We start from the raw sequence: 23275 nt of genomic DNA, 5'->3' as shown, positions 1-23275 counted from the left end.
TGACATAGGTCCTCTCTCTTCCACAAAAGTGGGGTACCCCTTGGGGCCCAAACCCATTTGTGAGGCTCAACTATTTGAACCCATCTCCCATCTCTCTTCACCCTATGTGGGACACTTTCAACCACACACTTCTCATTCAATTCTATGGTATTTTGTGCCAAAATCCCAACAATCCCCCACATGAATGAGAAGTTCAGATATCATGACTCTGCGTGTATGCATGAGATGCAAGGTGCGATTATTCCATGAGAAAACGTTGCATCAGGATAAGTAGTCTGAGACTTTGAACTTTCCTTAGTGAAACCTATCGGACTTACTCGCCAATCGAGACTTGATGTCTTTGAACCGTCGACCTTTGGTGTAAGCCTAGACAATAGAAATCACACAATTTTTTCTCGAACAAAATTGGTTCTCACTGTTGTGTTCGTTTTGGCCATGAACACCGCCTGGTCTCATGAGTGTTTTAGAGAATTCAGCCTTTTCAATTCTCACAGAAGCGGCCCTCACTTCACACTCACATAGGTGATTTCTGAACATATAGTATATCACATACTCAATTCAGAATCATTAAAAGCTTTTTGCTTAACCTTCACATATTAGTACTGTCTTCATCCGGGAATGAGTAAAAATTTGACAGTACTCTACACTGTCTTCATAACTTAGTTGTCCCTTTGAACCTAGATCTTGGGATCTCCAATCAACTAGGTAGGGTTTCCGCTATGATGACTTGTTTATAGGCCTTAAACCCATTCCCCTTGATGTTTTTGCAACCATATCTCTAGTTAGGCCTTTTGTCAATGGATCCGCAATATTATCTTTTGACTTCACATAGTCAACGGTGATAATTCCACTAGAAAGAAGTTGTCTTACTGTGTCATGTCTTCGACGTATGTGTCGAAACTTACCGTTATACATGACATTCCTTACCCTTCCTATTGCCGCTTGACTGTCACAATGTATACAAACAGCGGGCACTGGTTTAGGCCAATTAGGAATGTCTTCCAAGAAATTTCGAAGCCACTCTGCTTCTTCACCGGCTTTATCCAAAGCAATAAATTCTGATTCCATAGTGGATCTAGCAATACAAGTTTGTTTGGATGATTTCCAAGATACTGCCGCTCCCCCAATTGTGAATACATATCCACTTGTCGATTTTGTGTCTTTAGTGCCGGTTATCCAATTTGCATCACAGTATCCTTCAAGTACCGCTGGATATTCTGTGTAATGCAAAGCGTAATCTTGAGTATGCTTTAAGTAGCCCAATAAACGTTTCATTGCTTTCCAATGATTTTCATTTGGACTAATCAGAAATCGACTTAGCTTGCTAACCGCACAAGCTATGTCCGGCCTAGTACAGCTTCATGACATACATTAAACTGCCTAGTATACTAGCATACTCATTTTGAGCCTTACTTTCACCAGTATTCTTCGAAAGATGTAAATTAACATCTATCGGAGTCTTTACCGGTACAATATCTAGATTCTTGCACTTTCCAAGAATCGTCTCAATATAATGAGATTGTGATAGAGCTAATCCTCCATATGTTTTTATGGATTTTAACTCCTAAAATAACATCTGCAACCCCCATATCTTTCATATCAAATTTACTTGTGAGCATGCGTTTGGTCACCTTAACAACCTCACTATCGCTGCCCATTATAAGCATGTCGTCTACATATAAGCACAAAATGGCAAAACCATTATGAGTGTTCTTAACATATACACATTTATCACACTCATTGATCTTGAAACCATTCGACAACATGACTTGGTCGAATTTAGCATGCCATTGTTTCGGTGCTTGTTTCAATCCATAGAGTGACTTGATAAGCCGACATACTTTCTTCTCCTGACTTGGAACAATGAACCCTTCGGGTTGTTCCAAATATATTTCTTCTTCCAAATCCCCGTTTAAGAAGGCTGTCTTAACATCCATTTGATGGATTTCAAGCTTATACACCGCTGCTATGGCAATTAGCATCCTTATGGATGTAATTCTAGTAACAGGTGAATAAGTATCAAAATAATCAAGACCTTCTCGTTGCTTGTATCCTTTTACTACAAGCCTAGCCTTATATTTATCAATAGCACCATCCGTATTTTCCTCTTGAAAATCCACTTACACTGTAGTGGTTTATTACCAGGAGGAAGGTCAACCAATTCCCATGTATGGTTTGACAAGATGGATTCAACTTCACTATTGATAGCTTCTTTCCAGAACGGGGCTTCTGGCGAAGTCACAGCTTCTTTGAATGTCCGAGGCTCATTCTCTAACAGATACGTTAAGAAATCAGGTCCAAAAGACGTGGAAGTCCTTTGTCTTTTACTACGTCTAGGTTCATCCTCAATTGGATCATTTCTAGATATAGTATCTCGAGACCTCTTATTATTATCAATTGGCTCATATACTATGTTATACGGAAATATATTTTCAAAGAACGAAGCGTCCCTTGATTCAATTATCGTATTAACATGTATATCTGGGATCTCTGACTTGTGAACAAGAAAACGATATGCATTGCTATTCTGAGCATATCCGATAAAAACACAATCAACAGTCTTTGGTCCTATCTTAACCTTTTTAGGCTTAGGAACCGCAACCTTAGTCAAACACCCCCACACTTTGAGATAATTCAAGTTAGGCATTCTGCCTTTCCATTTCTCATAGGGAGTTTGTTGTGTTTTTCTGTGGGGCACTCTATTTAAAATAAAATTCGCCGTCAAAACAGCTTCCCCCCACAAATTCTGTGGTAAACCGGAACTATTCAACAATGCATTCATTGTTTCCTTTAAAGACCGGTTTTTCCTTTCTGCCACTCCATTAGATTGCGGCGTATAAGGAGGAGTCATTTGGTGAACGATACCAAACTCAGCACAAATTTCCTCAAAAGGAAATTCATATTCACCTCCTCTGTCACTTCTTATCATTTTAACTTTCTTATTCAACTGAGTTTCAACTTCGGACTTATAAATTCTAAAAGCATTCACAGCCTCATCTTTGCTACTAAGCAAATAAACATAACAATACCTCGAGCAGTCATCTATAAATGTGATAAAATACTTATTACCACCTCTTGACGGTATTGATTTCATATCACATATATCTGTGTGTATTAAATCTAAAGGTTCTGAGACTCTATTGTCTATAGAATGAAACGGAGGCTTAGAAAATTTAGATTCAACACACACTTGGCATTTCTCACTTGAACAATCGAATTTTGGCAATAAACCCATGTTCATTAACTTCTTTATCGACTTATAGTTAACGTGTCCTAATCTAGCATGCCATAAATTAGGAGACTCAAGCACATAAGCGGAAACAACTTTATTCATAACATCATTGGGTACAACAGTCATTACATTCAACTTGAAAAGACCATCACTAAGATAACCCTTTCCTACATACATCTCATTCTTAGAGAGTACAAACTTATCAGACACAAACACCAACTTGAAACCATTCTTGCTGAGAAGAGATCCGGACACTAAATTCTTGCGTATGTCTGGCACACGTAGCACATTGTTTAGAGTCACAACTTTCCCAGAGGTCATCTTTAGAGCAATCTTTCCGACACCTTCAACCTTAGAGGTTGATGAATTACCCATATAGAGTTTTTCATCACCTTCCATAGGCATGTAAGATGAGAACATTGATTTATTGGCGCAAATATGACGAGTTGCTCCAGTATCAATCCACCATTCTTTGGGGTTTCCCACCATGTTGCACTCGGATATCATAGCAGTTAGATTGATATCATCAACACCATTGGAAATTTGTTCCACCACATTAGCCTGAGTTTTCTGTCTTTTCTTGGCTCTGCAGTCTTTGGCTCGATGTCCAGACTTGCCACAGTTGAAGCACTTGCCAACGAACTTCTTCAGGCCTTGGGTGAATCCCTCTCCAGACTTGCTAGGCATTTTCCTCTTCTTGTTGGGTTTTGATCCTTCTTCAACAACATTGGCCCTTGAGACCGCCAGATTGCTGCCAACTTTCTTCTCGGAATTCCTATTGTCTTCCTCTATCCTCAATCGAACAATTAAATCTTCAAGTGATAATTCCTTTCTCTTGTGTTTGAGATAATTCTTGAAATCTTTCCAAGACGGCGGTAACTTTTCAATGAAAGCAGCCACTTGAAATGATTCACTAATCATCATACCTTCAGCATGAATGTCATGCGTGATCACTTGAAGTTCTTGAACTTGACTTAAGACGGTTTTAGAATCTACCATCTTGAAGTCCAGAAATTTACCGACGATGAATTTCTTCAATCCAGCATCTTCCGTTTTGTATTTCTTGTCCAAACTTTCCCACAACTCCTTAGCCGTTTTTAGCGGACTATAAACGTTGTAGAGGGAATTGTCTAGACCATTGAGGACGTAGTTGCGACACAGAAAATCAGAATGTTTCCATGCATCTATAGCAGCAACCTTTTCCTTGTTTGTCTCTCCTTCATCCAACTTCGGAGCATCCTCCGTGAGGAACCTTGCCAAGTTCAATGTAGTGAGGTAGAACAACATCTTCTGTTGCCATCTCTTAAAATCAGCCCCATTGAACTTTTCCGGCTTCTCTCCATGAGTTGGAACAGACGCAATAGGCGTCGTCGATGTTGTAGCCATTTCTGACACGAAGACAGAAATGATTGAGAATGCAACTGAACAAACACGATAATAAGGAAATTGTCTTAAGATTGTTGCTCACTATTCATGTGTTTGTATGTACATATAACGTAAAGTTGTTTGACAAACCTGAAATGAGTGATCTGAATTTGACGCTTGATCCGAGCCCAACGAATTCACGTTGTGTCCTTAAGACAATTTGTCCCCTCTACCGGTACCCAAAGGTCGTTGAACAATTGCCTCCCAGGATAGAACGGATCGCCTTTCCTATGAAGCGGTACTTCTTCAAAGGAAATCTTCGAACGCAACTTTGCAGAATAATCGCACAACGAAGAATGAGAGCGCAACCGAAAGCCGCGAAAATATGAAAATGCCAAGAGTACTTCGTTCGGTCATGTGTGAATGAATAGTCACCAAGGAATTTCGGATATAGAAGGATGAAACCGAAGAGTCACCAACCGAACAATTTCGTTCGGTCATGTGAACAGTCACGAGCCAAGCCTTAAACCGGTTTGGTTCGTGAACAGGCGCGAAGGGCTTCGGTTTTCGTTCGGGCGAACCGAACCTCACGAACAGACATGTTTGTTTGTCCAAAAATATAAATAATTTCTAAACAACGTGTCTGTTCGAAAAATAAAAAACCGATAGAGAGTGGACCAGGAACCGAACCGAGCCGGCCGGACGGACGGCGGCGCGCGCGGGGGGTGGACCGACCTAGCTTGACGTAGGTCCTCTCTCTTCCACAAAAGTGGGGTACCCCTTGGGGCCCAAACCCATTTGTGAGGCTCAACTATTTGAACCCATCTCCCATCTCTCTTCACCCTATGTGGGACACTTTCAACCACACACTTCTCATTCAATTCTATGGTATTTTGTGCCAAAATCCCAACAAGATTTACCAACCTCGACTACCTCACATCGGAAAAGGAAGTTACTCTTGTCATCATGTGATAGGTCCAATCGAAAAATTCAATCAAATGCAATGTCCATCAAGAGAACAAAATGTTAATTTGAAGGATTTTGTTAAAAGGGTCATGTTTTCCTCCATCCGACGGAGGAAAACTTCCCTCAATTGATCTCTTGATTGTTGAGTTTCCAATAAGGACGTCATCCATATTTATATTTAATCAAGCTTGTATGTGTTATCTATAACTTGTGGCTCACCAATTAGAGAAACGGTTAGAGATGGAAGAAAATATGACTTTATGTTAACAAGTGCCCAGTAATCAAATAAGGAATTGTTACAATTTTTAATATGAAGTAATGCTTGCAATATGCACAACCACTATTTCTAAATACTTCTTACGCTAATATGACCCAAAAAAGAAATATTAATAGTACCGCTCATTTATAGCTAAACTTAAAAAAAGTAAGAAATAGAAGCACCAGTAGTTCTCCTACTTTTTGCAAACCGTTTGGTTTAGACTTATAAAAAGTGAAAAACAACCTTTTTAAGTTTTTACCTTACCCCAAGCTCTAAGATATCATTCAAATTCTCAATAATTATGAAAAAAAAAAACACTAAATATGATTCTACAATGCCAATATTTGTATATTGTAAAAGTTTCAGGCGTTTTAAAATATAATTATAGTATGGGCGCTGCAAGCTAATATTATGGTTAGTGTTTTGACAAAAAAAAGAAGAAATAAAAAGTAAAAGTCACTCTAGAAACTATCTCAATTTGTTTAATTTAGTCATGAATACTTTTTGGCCAATCGGGCCTTGGAACTATATATTCTTTTGTTTGTATTGCTCCTTCCGTTAAAATAGTAAACGAAAAAGCAAACATGACTGTTAAATTATTGTTACTTGCCACGGTCGTTAGCATTCACATGGTTTAAAAATGGAACTTTATGAAATAAACCAAGATAATTTTCAAAATCTATACGATAGAAATTTGGAAATAAGAACAGAGAAGGGAGGAGAGAAGCTATTGCAACATGGACATGGCGTGGACACCCAAGCGAGGTCAATTGAGCGGTGGATTCTCGAACATGATACAAATCGAAGAATTGAAGAAAGAAATTTTGTATTCTGTGTATTTCAGCTTATCTATTCTCCATGTACAATGTTCAATATATAGTACAAAATGTGAATAATAAAAGGAAAATCTCTCCTAGGCAAATCAGATGAAATCAAGTCTAATCCTAGATTGATTTATCAATCAATTACAATTTCGGATTGATTTATCGTATCGATTACATTCTGGATAGATTTGCCACATCTTCAGGCATATCTTCCAACACTCCCCCTCAAGCTGGCGGCTTATATATGTCTAAGACGCTCAGCTTGCTCGATAGGTATGCGTGTTGTCTTTGACATAGTGGCTTGGTAAAGATATCCGCAGGCTATTCTGTGATTCCAATTCCTCTTGTCTCGATTATCCCTTCTTGGATCTTGTCTCGAGTGAAGTGGCAATCAACTTCTATATGCTTCGTTCTTTCACGCACTATGGGATTTGCTGCAAGGTTGAGCGCTGCATCGTTATCACAGAATAGTAGGGTTGGTCCTTTAACTTGTACCCCAAGATCCAAAAGTAAGCCTCGTATCTATACTATTTCGCAAATAGTTTTAGCCATGGCTCGATACTCAGCTTCGGCTAATGACAAGGATACAGTAGACTCTGTCTTTGTTTTCCATGAAAGCAATTGTGACGTCCTTACCTCACCTCGGGGTTATTAATGCGACGTCCCAAGTTCGTCGCCGTCCCGTTTCTTTTATCTTATTAATAAGCATATGCGGAAACGTGTATAAACAAATTCCCAAACAAATAATAGCTAGAAATCAAGGAAGGCACAACAGACAAAACACACTATTGCCATTTTACTTAAACATATTTTACAAGCCCTTTTCTACGGGCCATTCCACGTATAAACCATATCAAAAGCGAAGACCGAGATTAATCCTAGCTCCTTTAGGCTAACCTTAATCTTGACGGGTACACCAAAATGAACCATATTGGTGAAGCTCTTTTTGTCACTTAAGCATCCTAGCATATAAAAATGCAATAGAAAAAGTCCAGCATCGGATGATTGGTATAATATAAAACAGTTACTATATCATAATTGATTTATGACTCATTGATTTAAGTCTTTAAGTGAATGTGAATTCAACTAAATATACTAATGGGCTCATACCTAGGCTCCATATTGGTGATATCTTCATATGAAGATGTTGAATTTATATTGCGTGTCCGAAAACCAACTCTACCTCATTTTTGTTTGGAGACGTTTAATAGAAGTCCAACGCTTCCATTATGGGTAGATCCAAGAGGAAGCCCAAAACTTGAGCTACAATAGACCTAATTGGGCAACCTTCGCTTAAAAAACCTAAACTATTGAGTAATGGGCCAACTAGGCATATCAAGTAATCAACCAAACATCAGACATCCAGATTTTCACACTGCACATGTGCACTCGCCATTCTTCTCCCCTGTGAGCCAACTACACTCATTATCTCCTTCTTAAAGGAAAGAAATCCATATTCCTGTTTTTAGTGTTGTCGAGAAATAATTAAGTACATATGAGAAAAACTTTCGAGAAAATTGCTTCCCCTGCATAGTTTTATGTTTGTATGACATTTTATTGATTATTGGATATTGATTGACAGATCCTAATACTGCACTTCAATATAGTCACGGAAACCAAGGAAGCCTGACAAATGCAAACAATACAATCGAGAAATTAAGATTGAAAAAGTAAAGCAACATGAGATTTGTGTGGTTTGACAGTATGCCACTCCACAAAAAGAGATCAACGTGTTGTCCACTGTAAATAAAATGTAAAGATTACAATTAGTTGAATCACACAACTCTCAAATGTTTCCTCAATTACACCCCAAAAGAGTTAAGAGAACTAATGAAAGAGAAAATGGTAATGACACCAGTAGTCTTCCAAATTTATCTCAATATTCAATGTAGCTTGTGAATTATTTATTTGTTCATTCTAGTCCATCATTCGAAAATATGCTCTATGTCCATTCATAAATAAATCTAACGCCCTTAACTAAAGTTGACATGATTTTCGTTAACTTGCCTTTAGATTAGCCACATACATGTGGCTACAATGTCATATCCCTCTCTCTCCACTTATGAAAAACTCTTGACCGCACATCAATCAAACGAGAACGAACCGCCGTCACTACTTGACCACCACCACCACGACACACCAAACTCTTCCGCCACCAATCATTGATGCTTCTACCAGCCGAATAACTCTCTCTCTCCGCCTAATTCCAAATAAAAATACCAACTTTACCTTAAGTGACAATTATGGTCCGAACTTTTTTTATCTCATTAAAAATCATCGACTTTTACTTAAATCCCAAATCTGGCCCGAACAATTTGAAAATTTCACATTACGGGAGCCAGATTTGGGACTCGAGTAAATATTGATTTTTTTTTATTGAGACGAAAAAAAATTCGGGCCAAAATTGTCACTCAAGGTAAAGTTTGTGCTTTTTTTTTAATTAGCCCCTCTCTCTCTCTCTCTCTCTCTCTCTCTCTCTCTCTCTCTCTCTCTCTCTCTCTCTCTCTCTCTCTCTCTCTCTCTCTCTCTCTCTCTCTCTCTCTCCACATAAAGGTAGATGTGCGTTGTTTAATATTCGAGGCCGTCAAGACCTCATATCGACCTCCAATTAGGGTTGCAATGGCCTCAAAATTGAGGTCGCACCTCAGATCTAAGGGTGCGTGTGTCTAGCTACCGGTTAAACTGGTCACCTAATTTCCAAATAATCTATCGTTGACTTACCAACAGTTTTATGAAATACTAATTCTTTTTTATAGCTTATATATTATCAATTTTTCTTCTTTTTTTGTTAATCTTTATTTTCCGTTCCGATCAACGACTTAAATTTGGAAGAAGGACAGTAAAAGTGCCAAAAGTTGTGTACAGCACTCACTTTAGTATCAAATTTTTTTTTTCAGATCACTTAAGTGCCAACTCTGATCTAGATTGCTGGAAATCCGACGTGGCTATATTTTATTAATTTCTCAATCCTAAGTGGCTCGCCGGCATGTCCAGTTAGCATATAGCCCCTAAACGATGTCATTTAAAAGTTGTAAATAGTGATCGTTTGAGTATCAATTTTTTTAAAAGTGATAACTTCAGTGCCAGTCATTGTTAAAAAGTAATCACTTCAGTGCCAATCATTGTTAAAAAGTGATCATTTCGATGCCAAGCACCAGCCCAAACAAGCACTAGTGCAGTTTTGTGCTTTGCATCAATTGCACAAACGCGTGTTGATGCAAGCACAAACCAGTAGCAACTAGCTGCACCACCTCGTGTAGCTTGACCAATAAGCGCAACTAAGAACCCCTCCTCGACAAGGTAATTTCATTCCTCTCTTTTCTGCCTTGTTTTGGATAAGTGTGAGACCAATTTATGTCCACGAAACCTATTCGTAAATCACTCAAAATCTAAGTTATTAGTTGATGATTGGTGACGACATTGTTGTTCTAAATACTAATTTTTGATGCCACCAGCACATAGCTAGTGTAACCACAAGATGCACCAGTACTAACCTTGCATCAACAACACATAGTTGGTGCATCTTGTGCTTGCACCAGCATATACAATAGTTGGTGCAAGCACAACCAACAAAACTAGCACACCAACACAGCCAAAAGCAATATATAGAAATGACAAAAGCATAGACAAAATAAAGTCCATCGACATTAAATTCAGTCTTTACATTTGGTCAATTAGAACATCCCAACATCCAGGGATTGGCTTCCCACCAAACAAAAAATTCAACTCAACATCCAGGGGTTGGCTTCCCATCAGTCTTTGCATCAACACTTCTCTTCCTCAGGCCAAGACCCTCCGCTTCAAGGAATCGCCGTTGTTGTTGTTGCTGTGCTTCGCCTTCTTAATCTCCATTCCGATCTTGTTCAGGCCAATCATGGCCCGCCTCTTCTTCCTGCTCATGATCCCGCACGCATTGCACAGAGACTATAGGACCAAAGCACAAATCGATCACAAGCTGCGTCAAAATCAAAACAACTATCTAGCAATGAAGTAATCTTTGCTGGCTTATCATTCTCGATCATATTGACAAACTCAACCTCAAGGGGAGCTTCACTAGTGTCAGAATCATTCAAGTCTTGAGATGAAACTTTTTGAATGCATTTTCCCTCCATGTTGACCTTCCTCATGATCTTTTCTTCTGCAAATCTCCCACAAAATCCCAAATCTACAATATTAAAAGGGATTAAACAAAGTATTACCTCCACTTCTGGATGGAATCATTACCAAAGACAACTCCAGAGGGCATTTTAACCCCCTTTTAGGCCAAAACTAACGGAGGCCTCAGTTATAAGTATAGAACTAACAATAACATGACAGATCAAAAGCCTGTCATAGGCCAATGAAACTCCATATCAACAGAAAGGTTAAAGAGCTCAAAAAAGAAATTGCTTATAAAGCTTCCTTAATTGTGAAATAAAATTCTAATATAATTCAAAAAAATTTCAAAGGCATAAATTTTCTTCTTCGAAAGCAATAAGAGACACTGGTTTATGAAAGAGATGAAGATAGAAACACGCATTGGAGCAACCTCAGAATTGCAGACAAATTAGTAGAAAAAAAAAACACATTATACGGAGAAACTGAGAAGACAGTACCTAGAGGAGAGTCGAATTCAGTAATCGCCGAGAACTGAGGAACGGCGTGATCATCGCGGAGATCACAATCGTCTTCAACGACAGACAATGGCTCTTCCGCCTCTGCACCAAATACCATCGATCCATGATCGTCTTCGAAGATGGATGATGATGGCTCTTCCACCTCTACACCAAAACCCACAGATCCCCGAAGATTATTACTTCACCGCAAAGCAATAAAATTCAAAAAATCCCTAAACGAGAAGCGAAAAGGGCAGGAGCTAATCGGCGCATATCGTCTTCCCTCCATCGAAGCTCCGTCGGAACAATCTGTCAATCCCTGCAACAATAGCGAACCAAATCGAGCGATTTCAGCCACCTAACCAATGTAAGAATTTCGAGATCTCGACGAGATGGTCTCTCACGAATTCTCGATCAGTGCGACCACTAACCTTTTCACCCAAATCTGACATTTGTGTCAACTCTCCGTAAGATTTAGTAGCTCTTCGAAGCCAACGAATTACAACAAACCGTAGCAATTGCCGAGAGATGACCCCCAAGCGTCGGGATTAAGGGCGAAGAAGCAATCGCACTGTCAAATCTATTGAACAGAAGTAGGAAGAAGGAGTTGGAAGTGAATCAAACCCAGAATGAGGGATCGAGAGAGAGAGAGAGGGGTCAGTGATGATCTTGAGGAAGTTAAAAATGGAGCCAAAAAGCACACACAAAGCAAGAGAGAGAGAGAGCGAGACTCTACAGAGAGGGGCAAAAATCCATGTGGATTGGATTTTTAACAAATATACCAACTCAACTTATTTTTTCAATTATAAAAGCCACGTAATTATTTTGGCCGGAATTTCTTACCGTTAGCACTTAAATGATCGTTTTTTCTCCAATTTAGCACTTAAGTGAGCCGGCAAGAACTTTTGGTACGAAAGTGAGCGCCGTACATAACTTTTGGTGTCATTCTTCCCTTTAATTTTAATTGCTCTTATATGATTAGATCAATGTTCATTTGAGTAACTTACCAAATTTTTTTAATTAAATTACCATATGACTTTGGGTTATCATTTTGCCAATGTTTTTATTTCTAATTTATAAACTTTCATTGTTGGTTTACCCACTGGGTCCAGACCTTGCTTCCACCCTCTTTCGGATTCTCCATCTTGTTCCCATCCGGTGCGAACTGGGCCTTTGGTATATCAATCGCCTTTCTTATACCATGGCTTTTTCATGAGCCATGCAGATGGGCTCATATTTTACTGTTTTTGGGTGCTGTGTAAAATTGGTGTTGTCAATCACTTTTGGTCGGTGAAAATTGGAAGGCTCATTGTTTGGGAATTTCGGTAGGTTCAATGGTCTCAGAATTTTTCATTTATAGGCTCTTGAATTTGGCGTAGTGCCAAAAAGGAAGTGTGCAGTACATATTTGATCGCAAGTATAATAAGCGCTTTCATTTTATATGTAAGTTCCGTTCGTTTCGTGAAAAACAACTTTCAGAAAAACGTTTTCGGAATTTTCCGACCCTCATTTCACGAAATATAAACTAGTCATAGAAAACGTTTTCCACCAATGGAAAAAATACCTTCAAAAGTGAGGAAAACGTTTTCCGATTTTTAGAAAGCAGAAAACATTTTCCATATCTTCTTTCACCTTACTTTCTTTTACATAACATATTTTACTTTTATTTTTATTTTTTCCTTTTTTTTAAAAAAAAACTATTTTTTATTTTTATTTTTTTCTTTTCTTTTTTTTCTTTTTCTTTCTTTTTTGTTTTCTTCTTCCTCGGCCGGTCGCCAACCACGGCGACAGCCAACAGTCGGCGACCAGCCACAGGCGAGGCTCAACCTCTCGCTAAATCCGACGATGCTCGGCCTCACTCAAGGCCGACGAAGCTCGAGCGAGGCCTTGCCTCATCAAATCTGGCATTACTCGGCCTTGCCTCATTCGAGACCGGCTAGGTGTAGCCAAGCCTTGCCAGAGCCTTGCCAAATCTAGCAAGGTGAGGCGAGGCCGAGCAACGCCTCACCTGTGGCCAGCGATAGGCAAAAGAAGAAAGAAAAAAATAAATAAATATTAAAAAGTATTTAAAAAATTAAAATTCAAAAATAAAAAATAATTAAAATTTTATTTTTTTAAAATAAAATTTATTAAAATGAGTGTAATGAGGATTTTCCAAACCAAACGATGAAAATATTTTTCAATTCATTTTCAAGTCTCAGCTGAACATCAGAAAATATTGTCATTTTTCTGAAAAATTACTTTCTGGAAAATATTTTCCAAAAACGTTGTATTTCCGTGAAACGAACGGAGCCGTAATCTTCTCAAGTTTAAAAGAACATAACGTGGATTCGACCAAAGAAGAGGATCTAGTAATGTGTGAAGTGGTATCAGGAACCTCTCTAAATTTTTTTTGTAAAACCATGTAGTCCCTTTTTTTCTTGGGACAATTCTAGTATTTCCTTTAAAACACAAGGGATTTTTCTTTTGTGCCAGTAGATTTTAAAAAATTTTGATGAATGATAAAAAAATTAAGGGATATCTTCACTAGAAGTCTTAAATCTTGTTACAAAAGTGCAATTGAGTTCTAAAACTTACAAAAGGTGCAGTGGAGTCCTAAAACTTGTCAAATTAGTTCAATCGAGTCCTAAAATTAACACCGTCTAATTTACTAACGGAAAATGTTGACGTAGTGCTGACGTGTCTTATTTTATTAATTTTCTTGAGACACGTGGCGTCCAACAAGCGCCACGTCAGAAAAAGTTGAAAAAAATGTAAATTAAATTAGAAAAAGCTATAAAAAAGCAAAAACAAAAAAAAGGAAAAAAAACCTAGAATCAGCAGCTGCGGCAGTGGCCAAGCCCTCATCGGTGGCCGCCGCTACAGCCGCCGGGAAGGATCGGCGGAGGTCGCCTGGGCCTTCCCGAAGCCCGGCAACCCTCACCGACCCCGAGCGAGTCCCCGGCGAGGGCCTTCAGCCCCCAATCTAGGGGAGGGCGCGACCCTCGCCCTAAATCTGAGCGAGGGTTGTCGGTCCTCGCCTGGAGCCGGTGTGGGCCAGCAAGGCCTCGCCTAAGGTGGGTGACTCTAGGAGAGGCCTCGCCGATCCTCGCCGGCCCCAAGATCGAGGGCTTCATGTCGTTGCCGGGGACAGGTGGGGCCTCGCCCGGGGCCGGCGAGGGTCACTGGGTTTCGGGAAGTCCTAGGCAACCTCCGCAGGCCCTTCCCGATGGCTATGGCGGCAGCCACCGGTAAGGACTTGGCCACCGCCACAGTCGCTGGTTAGGGTCTTTTTTTTTATAACTTTTTTCAAATTTAATTTTTATTTTTATTTTTGCTAACGTAGCGCTTGTTAGACGACACATCATTGCCACGTGTCTCAAGAAAAGTAATAAAATATGACACATCAGTGCCACGTCAGCATTTTCCGTTAGTAAATTAAACGGTGTTAACTTTGGACTCGATTGAATCAATTTGACAAGTTTTAAGACTCGATTGCACTTTTTACAAGTTTTAGGACTTAATTGCACTTTTGTGACAAGTTTTAGGACTTCTAGTGCACATATCCCAAAAATTTATAAAAAAACAGTTATCAAGCACTTTATTTTTTGTAATTTGTTATTAACTTACTGTCACTTTTACGAAATTACTAACCAGTTAACAAATTATCAATTTTTATTATGTTGACTAACTTTTTTTTCTCTTTCTTACCAATGCCTTAAATTGAACCAATTGTTTATTAACTTTTATTTATCACTCTTACAAACACATGAAATTCATTGTTGTATGAATTTACTAATCTTTTTTTGTGTGAGTTAGCAATTTTTCTCCCAATTTATTACCAACTAGTTTACCCAGTCTCATTTGAATTGCTTACTAAAGTTACAATTTTTATTGAAATTAACCAATTTTTTTTATCGAATTAAAAACTTCAACTTGTTTTGTTTATGAACTTGTTAAATTTATTAACTCTTTCTTAGAAATTACCAACTTGAATTAGAGTGTCATGAGATTAACCATTTAATGGCAACCAGATGAAGGTGTATAAAACAAAACTCTGGAGGCTTTTATAATACGATGAACCAACTCCACTCTTAATAAAAAAGTTAGGGTGTAGTTTTATATATTTATCCATCTTTGTATTAGGGGTGTGCAAAGCAACTGGCAACCTGCTGGACTGCCCAAAACCGGTGACCAGACCATACTAACCAAGAACTGGCTGCTCCCATAGGGACTGGTCCGATTCCCGGTTTCAATTTATTGGAACTAGTGAATATTAATCCGATTCCAATTGTGGAATCAGCCACCCGGACCGAACCGATATATAATATAAATTAAAAAAAATTCCAACTCACTTTCAGTGAAAGTGAGTTTTTTTCGCCTGCCTTTTGGCATTTAACCTACAATCCTACTCACGTCTCACGGTCCTCAAAATAGAAACAAAAGGAAGAAACCCTAGCCTCATCTCACTCTCACCGTGAGAGTCTCATGCGGCCACACCTTCAGCTCTGTCACTTTGTTGCAGACTTGCAATCGCCTCGCCTCCAGCCCTCCCTCACATCTCGCATCTCGCTCTAGCCTCGTGCCTCGCCTCCGGCCTTCCTCACATCTCACATCAGGCTCTCACCTTGCCTTCAACTCTATCATTGAATTGCAGACTCGCAATCGAGTGAAATTTTATGCTTAAGGGTACTCATTCTTTTTGCTACTGTTGGCAAATTTGATTTCCGACCGAGGGTGCTTCAAATTATGTTAAAGTTTAGTTTAGGATTTGTCGTTTTTGGCTTACCGTTGCCTTTTGCTATTGCTCTAACTAGGACTCTGGGTGATTCTGCGCTTACTTGAGCCTTTGTTAGCATATAATTTCAGGGAATATACTTAGCCACCATGTTTGTAGTATGGTTGTGAATCTGTAGAGATTGGGGACTGGTTTCATGGAATACAAAGTTTGTATTGCCATATTAGCAGTTTCACACACACAAAAAAAAATTGTAGTTTTCAACTATGGGAACTGTATGATTTTTCTCCTACTAAGTTGTTTTAGATATAAGGACGATTCTACTATTTCGCTTTCATGAAAGTGGAATTTTCTCATATTGATAGATTCCTGAAAGTGTTGATAAGTGTCAAAATATAATATGGTGGTTTTCACAAAAACGGATTTTTCTCATATCGATAGATTACTTAAAGAATTGGTAAGTGTCAGAGTACAGCATAGTAATGGTGGATGAGGAGGAACAGGAAAGACAAAAAGAAAAGGTAAAGGTAAAAAAGATAAATGAAAAAAGAGAACCAGCAAGAGGAGATAGCTGACTTTAAATTATAAAATTAACGTGGCCATTTTTTTGGCCCATTTAAACAATGAAGTTAATTTTAGGAACTACCAATCCCCGAGAGAATAGTCAGAATAACCCTTACGAGTTCACTTTGACAGCTCTCCAAAACTCTCTCCCAAGTTAGGCTTGCCTCAAAAAAAAAAAAAAAGTTAGGCTTGCCTTGATAAGACAATTAGGTCAAACAATCATACTTAAAAGTTTGTTTTCATGTGCGATCATGTTGGATGGTTTTAAGCCTCTCTCACCTAAAAAACTAGCTTAAAAAGTGAGGCTTTCTCTCACACTTATAAACTGACCACCAACCCCTTTTACAACCAATGTAAAATAACCCCAACAATTTCTCCCCTCACACATCGGGCCTCGGATCGGATGTGACTGTTGGGTCCAGACTCATTGGTAACCAAGACTCTGACATCAGTGTTGGGTGATTTTTTGTCTCTTTCACCCCCTAACTCAAAGGGAGAGGTTTTCCCTCACACTTATAAACTAACTACCAGCCCCTTCCACAACTGATGTGGGATAACCCAACAAACCGAATGTCCTCTCAAAGAGGGACACAAGGCGCTCACCTAAACCTGGTGAGGGCCGCGAAGCGCTTGCCCTCTATCAACGAGGGCTTCACAGCCTTGACAAGTCTGGGCAAGGGCCACGACCCTCACCCGCGGCTCTTGCCTGTGGTCAGCGAGTGTCGGCCGGCGACCCTCCCCGAACATAGAAAAAAAGAAAAAATTAAAAAAATTAAAAAAATCAATTTCTTAAAAAAATTATAAAAATTGTCCACTAGATTTGTATTGCATTAAAGTATTTTAGCAATATAATTTTTTTTTAAAATCATAAGAAGCTTAAATATGGAAGTATTTTAGCAATATGGGTCGAGTTGGGTATAGATCGAGAAATTTGCATTACGAATAAATAGGTAATTAACGGGTTAATTGGTTAATTTGGGTTGAACCCTTTATGACCACTCAACCTATACATTTGACAGGTCTAGCGGCAAGTGACAAATCCTTTTGGTTGTTGTAAGCAAATCTGCTCTTCTAACCCACTTGTAGATATGTTGTTTTAACATCTAGATCCTCTAATGATAAATTGTCTACTGTAGCCAAGGCGAGAATATTTCACTGCAGGCAATACCTTCTCACTATGTAAACCAATTCTCCACCAATTGTGCTTTAAATGTGGTCACCTCTAGATCGAAATTTTTATGCTTCTCTTTAGAGACTTACCTGTATCCTACTACCTTTTGGTGGTTCTATCAACTCAATGTCTAACTCAACTGAAGGGGCTTCAACTCCTCTTCCATAGCACAAAACCACTGCTGAGTCTCTACTCTCGATAACATCTCTGACTATATAAGCGGGTTTTTTGTGTGACACGCTTGAATTAACTCACATGAGATATTATCAACTAGGGCCCGTCCCATACTAAGCCTCACAGTTCTGCTTTTTGACGTATTAGTAGGCACTTTTCCAAGTTGCCACCTATCCTGATAGTGCCCTCGCCTGAGCACTCTTAACATCTCCTACCATCGACTTCTAATGCTAAATGTTACCGTTATGTCAAAAGATACCTCTTATGAGTTAATTCTAGTTTCACATATAAATTCCACAAATGCTTTCCTCATGCACAGTGCGCAATTCGATTCATTTTTGTCCCTTTCACCATTATAGAAGCATGCCAAGAGATATTTCTTGTCTACCCTCTCCCCCCTGGCAATCACTCCCACCCTTATTAGACCGAGTTGTCACAGGCCCACTAGCTTCACGTGGGTCATCATCAAATCACACACTAGTAGGGGTCCCGCTCGGATACTATATTATAACACCCCTAGTTTAACTCACTTGAGGTATTAGCCGCTTTGACCATTCTACACTCAACCTCAAGGTTTTGTCCTTTTACGTACTAATATGCACTTTCTCAAGATATCACCCATTCTAATAGTGCTCTCACCTTAGCACACTTAACATTGGAGTTTCAATGCTAAATATTGTCATTACTTCAAAAGACGTCTCTTTATGAGTTAATTTCAATCTCACACATATAATTCAAGAACGCTCTCTGCCTATTTGGTGTGCAATTGGTTCATTCTTACCCCCTTTCCTATCCTAGAATCATGCCGGAGGCCGCTCCTTATCCGGCCCCTCTCACCTCATTGATCACACTCCACTCTTGTTGGACTGGATCGTTACGCTTTGTCTCCTCTCCAATAAACCAAGCATAAACAACACAATCTAAATAAGCATACCTTTGGGGTTCATTAATCTCTCAGCATTCTCTGCCCCACGCTAAGGTCTAAGGCATCGCCGGGAGTTCCACCTCACCACTTGTACTAACCTAAGTTTAGGGCTAGCTAGTACCCTGACCAGAACCAGCATCGATACTTTGCTCAGTACCTATGTGTCCAGTCTGGCTAGTGCCCTAACCAGCACAAGCATCTATACTTTCCTCAATTCCTATGCGTGCAGTCTATTAGGCCTCCCCCATGAAGCTCAACATGTCTTTCAGCATTAAGGTCGATCTAATCTACCGAAGACTCCTAGCTGCCCCGAAGCATCACCGATTCATCGAATATGAGATCTCTGCTTACTAGGAATTTGGATGACTTCTAGTCTGAACGCCACAACTTATAACCTTCACCTTTCATGTATAGTCTAGGAATATGCATTTTGCCCTCGACTCCAATTTATCATTCCTCACATGGGCATACGCAGGACATCCAAATAGTTGTAGGCTTGAGCAATCAACAGTTATAATTCACACTTTCTTTAAATTTCAACACTCTATGGCAGTTGATGGAGATATGCTACTCATGTGACCCGCCAAATTTGCAACCACAACCAAGAAACCCCATGACAAGTTAGCGTTTGAGAGCAAAAACCTCATTTTCTCAAGCAATGGTTTGTTCATCCATTCCGAAACACCGATTTGATGTAGTGTTCCCGACACGGTGCGATGCCTCCAATACCATGATCTCTACAAAACCCATCAAAGAGAGTGTAATTACCAATCAATTGAACTGAATATAAATCCATACTACTACTATGGTCTTTCTTATAGGGCCTATTACATTGTATGTACGTGCTTCCTCATAAAGTAGGAGTATATGCTCTTCGCATTATAACTAAAAGAGGAATACTTGTGTGACTGTCTATTATCTATTGTGAGAATAACAGCCTGTTTTTTATCACAAAAAAATAAATAATAAATAATTAGAAATTATTGTGGAGTCTACTCCTTCAATAATTTGTGGCTTACAACATATTAGTCTTCTAACGGTAACTCAAAGACTATTATGCTAACAAAACCCTAACTGAAACTATCAACGATTGGTATGTTATATTTTCCAGTAGCGACAATCAATATAAAAATTTTATTTTATTTTCCATAGTAGTGTTATACTAATTTACTTTTACTATTTATTGACCCTAAGTTCTCTATCAAATAATTTTGGAAACCCCAATCTTTAAATTTTAGACCTGTCCCTGCCTCCCGTGACTCGCTAACACCATCGGTCTTGGCTCTATGCCGCTAGCCTCATCGTTGCGGCTTTTCGCCATTCTCTCCCTCCACCTTTTTCATGGCTTCTGTTGACATTTGCCATCCTCGACGCTTATTCCGCGGCTTCATGCCACTGCCTCTCTTCTTAGATACTCTACCCATCAGAGTCGTCACGACATCGCCCCGGTCGTGTTTGGAGTACGTCGCCAGAATTCCTTGTCATGCTTGAGCGTTCTAGCTGTCAGCTATTCCCTCGCCGCTGGCCGGAGATTTTGCCACCGCCACTGGAACTTGCTTGGGTTTCACCGAATGTCTATTTGAAACATAACCATTTTACTTTCGATTCAAAAAAAAAAAAACTTTAATGGTATGTCCTCCCGTGGTCGGCAGTTGCACTGCACTGCACATGACTTCTTGTTTTTTTTATGGCCATCCTCTGCTCATGAATAGGAAAACAAAACAAAAGTGAAAAATCACTCGTTCAGTACATCACGAAGGGATCGTGTTGGGGGGAGCAACTTCAGTGGAAATTGAAGCAGAAGCCGACTTCGATGTCGACGTCAACGACGACTTAAGTCGGAGTCACGAAACCCTTTTCACACCAGCAAATCCAGAACGTTACATTCCAGCTTTCGCCACTTTTGTTCTAGCCCACCAACTGTAGGGTTATGTTTTGAAATTTCAATGAAGTACGTATGATTCCGAACTCGTCAATTTCGATCCATATACTCTCAATCCTCGACAGATTAAAGGAATCAGTCAACTTCGGACTCTAATTAAGATGGAATAAGCGAACCCAAATGGATAATTTTGAGATTAGAGAGAAGTGAGGCAGAGAGCACGTAAAGCACGACTTTAGCGATCGACTAGTTACTTGAGAGACGAGTTTAGCAGGCGCATTAACCATTGCCCCGCCCTAGCTAGCCAATTGCCCGTATCAAAGTCACATGTCCTAGAAGTACAAGGACTATAAGTGAAGTTAACCCGAACATATATATGGCACTGACCAACCCTCTCCCCATCAGCGGTTTCTCGAACCCTAAAATGACAACTTTCTCCTTCATAGAAACCTCACGACTTCCTCCACCAGATGGTCCAGGACATGGTGCTCGAGCATCGCACTCAACTCTTCAAGATTTGCAGAACCAACTCTGAACCATTTCGAGCGCTGTACGTCTTCTTCAGCCAATTTCCTCACCTTAATGACCTCCTCGATGAAGTGATCGACCTCCGAAGAACCATCGATCTGGTTGTTGCATGGTTTTTGGTCACGAACGAACGGATCTAGAATGATGCGCGCGAGTTGGACGGAGCTGAAATGTCTGTTGGTGGTACTGTCCTCTGCACAAATTACAAATAAAATTCAGAACATGACCTTAATAATAATTTGAGTTTATTTCGTACAGACATGACATGTAAGCAAATTGAAAGACAATAAGGTAACAAAAAAAATCTCAATTGAATTTCACATAGGTCTCAACAAATATCTCTAATGTTCTTCCATTTCCTCGATTAATTGAGAGGAATATTCCTCTTGTTCTCTCTCCTAATTATCCACCTCGATTCTCCTGTGTGCTTTCATACTATATGACACAAATAGTTTCTAAACTTTCACTTAATGTGTAATGTGGTCCTTAAACTTTTAATTTGTTCAGTGTGGTCCAAGGACTTTTGGTGCATGTTCAATTTAGTCCCTAAACTGTATAAAAATATTCAATGTTATCCCGAAACTTGAATTAATGAAAGGAAAACATTGAACATTTTCATACAGTCCATGGACTAAATTGAACATGTACCAAAACTCTATAGACCACATTGAAATAATTAAAAGTTCATAAATAACATTGCACCTTGGGCTAAGGTTCAGGGACCACGTTCAATATTAGGCTAAAATCAGAGACCACGTTGCACATTGAACCAAATTTTATGAATTTTTTTTTGTCATTATCCCTCAATTAATTAAGCAAATCACTGTCCAAACTAGCAATGTGCAAATGGTATGCGAAGTATGTAGTCGACTAGATCATGTTGATGGCATATCAAACAAAAATGGGGCCCACATTATGTGATTATGCGAGGATATACCAACAACTTTAGTAAAGAAGGACGATGGAACTGAGAAGGCAAACCTTGAAGACGACTTGCCGGCGGTTGATCAAGAACCGAAACCGGGCTCGACGAAGTCTCTCCGCCGCCAACGGCGGCTCGCTTATCTCTCCTTCCTCCGCTTACGAATGCCAGATCGCCGCCCACCAAGGCCTCCTTCTCTTTCACCACCATCAATGGCTTCCTTGCCCTCAGTTTTAGCTCTGCACAGTGCTGTGGCTGTCCTCCCCGATCGCGTTGACTGACTTTGACCCGCCTCGGCTCGTCCCTCAGTCTGGACACCTTCCTCTCTTTACCTTCCTCACGCTCGCTCTCCATCTCCTTCTCCTTCTTCTTCTTCTTCGTCGTCGTCGTCGGCGTCTTCTGTTTTCTCCTTCCTCTGCTTTCACCCTTCTTCTTCTTGTTCTTCCCCAAATCCTCCTCATCACCCAAGTACAGAACGATTAGATCCTCGCTCTTTTCTCGATCCGCTAACGAAGCGGGCACTTCGCGGAACGACACCGAAGTCCTGACCCTCCGGTGCCGGTTGCGGTCGGCTTCGTCCAGGTCGAGCTCGAGCAGGTAGTCCATGAAATTGACCGACCTGCTCCGGAGGAACGTGTCGGGGGACTTGGCCCTGGGGACCCACTTGGTGTCCGGCAGCGAGTCGAGCCCCATGAGCCTGGCGACGACTCCCGCCGGCCTCTGCGACGGCCGGTGGGTCCTGGCCGGGTCGCGCTTGGGCGATTCTTTGATGAAGACAGGGTCGGCGTCGTTGGTGCTCTTGGAGCTCGGTTCGGCGACGAGGGCGTCGTCGGACGGGTGGGTTGGAGCGCCGTTGCTGCAGAGGAGGTGGCGCAGGAGGGCAGAGAAGCAGCCGGAGTTCTCACTCTGTGAACGCGCCATTTTCGTCCAGTTTCTCAAGCACGTAACAACACAAAGTGAGTGAGAGAGTTACGTGGACAACATGGGCAGAGGGGAAATTGGTGGGAAATAGGAAAAGAGAGAAGGGATTCAATTCTTGCTCGGAACAAAAGGAAGAGCGAGTGTTGAATGAAGCGAAGAAAGAAACGGCGAAAGAGACGCAGAGAGAGAGAGAGAGAGAGAGAGAGAGAGAGAGAGAGAGAGGCGGGCTT

The 23275-nt window shown here is 40.2% G+C and overlaps 2 protein-coding genes across 3 annotated transcripts; both read right to left on the bottom strand.

The window, feature by feature from the left end:
• Positions 1-10395: 10395 nt before the first annotated feature.
• Positions 10396-11955, bottom strand: LOC115672204 (GATA transcription factor 15-like). Of its 2 annotated transcripts, XM_056316623.1 has the most exons (4): positions 11673-11955; positions 11242-11406; positions 10684-10784; positions 10396-10570 (listed from the first exon to the last, which is right to left on the bottom strand). In XM_056316623.1, exons 2-4 carry the CDS (start codon positions 11357-11359, stop codon positions 10427-10429), a joined length of 363 nt encoding a protein of 120 aa, XP_056172598.1. In that variant the 5' UTR covers positions 11360-11406; positions 11673-11955; the 3' UTR covers positions 10396-10426. The 2 variants fall into 2 exon arrangements, with proteins under 2 accessions (XP_056172598.1, XP_056172597.1); XM_056316622.1 differs by lacking the exon at positions 11673-11955 and having other exon boundaries at positions 11242-11664.
• An 8886-nt stretch (positions 11956-20841) lies between these two features.
• Positions 20842-23275, bottom strand: LOC115672257 (uncharacterized). The gene is made up of 2 exons (XM_030594027.2): positions 22184-23275; positions 20842-21395 (listed from the first exon to the last, which is right to left on the bottom strand). The coding sequence occupies exons 1-2, from the start codon at positions 23043-23045 to the stop codon at positions 21115-21117; spliced, it is 1143 nt and encodes a 380-aa protein (XP_030449887.1). The 5' UTR covers positions 23046-23275; the 3' UTR covers positions 20842-21114.

This window comes from Syzygium oleosum, unplaced genomic scaffold (genome assembly GCF_021117445.2).
Source record: "Syzygium oleosum isolate NSW1041296 unplaced genomic scaffold, Sole_v2.1 Sole_v2.12, whole genome shotgun sequence".
In the NCBI taxonomy this organism is placed as follows: Eukaryota; Viridiplantae; Streptophyta; class Magnoliopsida; order Myrtales; family Myrtaceae; genus Syzygium; species Syzygium oleosum.
This window is presented reverse-complemented; position numbering and strand designations above follow the sequence as displayed.

Coding starts and splice junctions, on each gene's coding strand:
- LOC115672204 (XM_056316623.1), bottom strand. CDS start 11,359: ATGGTATTTGGTGCAGAGGCGGAAGAGCCATTGTCTGTCGTTGAAGAC. Junction 10,785..11,241: donor TGAATTCGACTCTCCTCTAG/GTACTGTCTTCT, acceptor GGAGATTTGCAG/AAGAAAAGATCATGAGGAAG. Junction 10,571..10,683: donor CTAGTGAAGCTCCCCTTGAG/GTTGAGTTTGTC, acceptor TTGGTCCTATAG/TCTCTGTGCAATGCGTGCGG.
- LOC115672257 (XM_030594027.2), bottom strand. CDS start 23,045: ATGGCGCGTTCACAGAGTGAGAACTCCGGCTGCTTCTCTGCCCTCCTG. Junction 21,396..22,183: donor GCCGGCAAGTCGTCTTCAAG/GTTTGCCTTCTC, acceptor TAATTTGTGCAG/AGGACAGTACCACCAACAGA.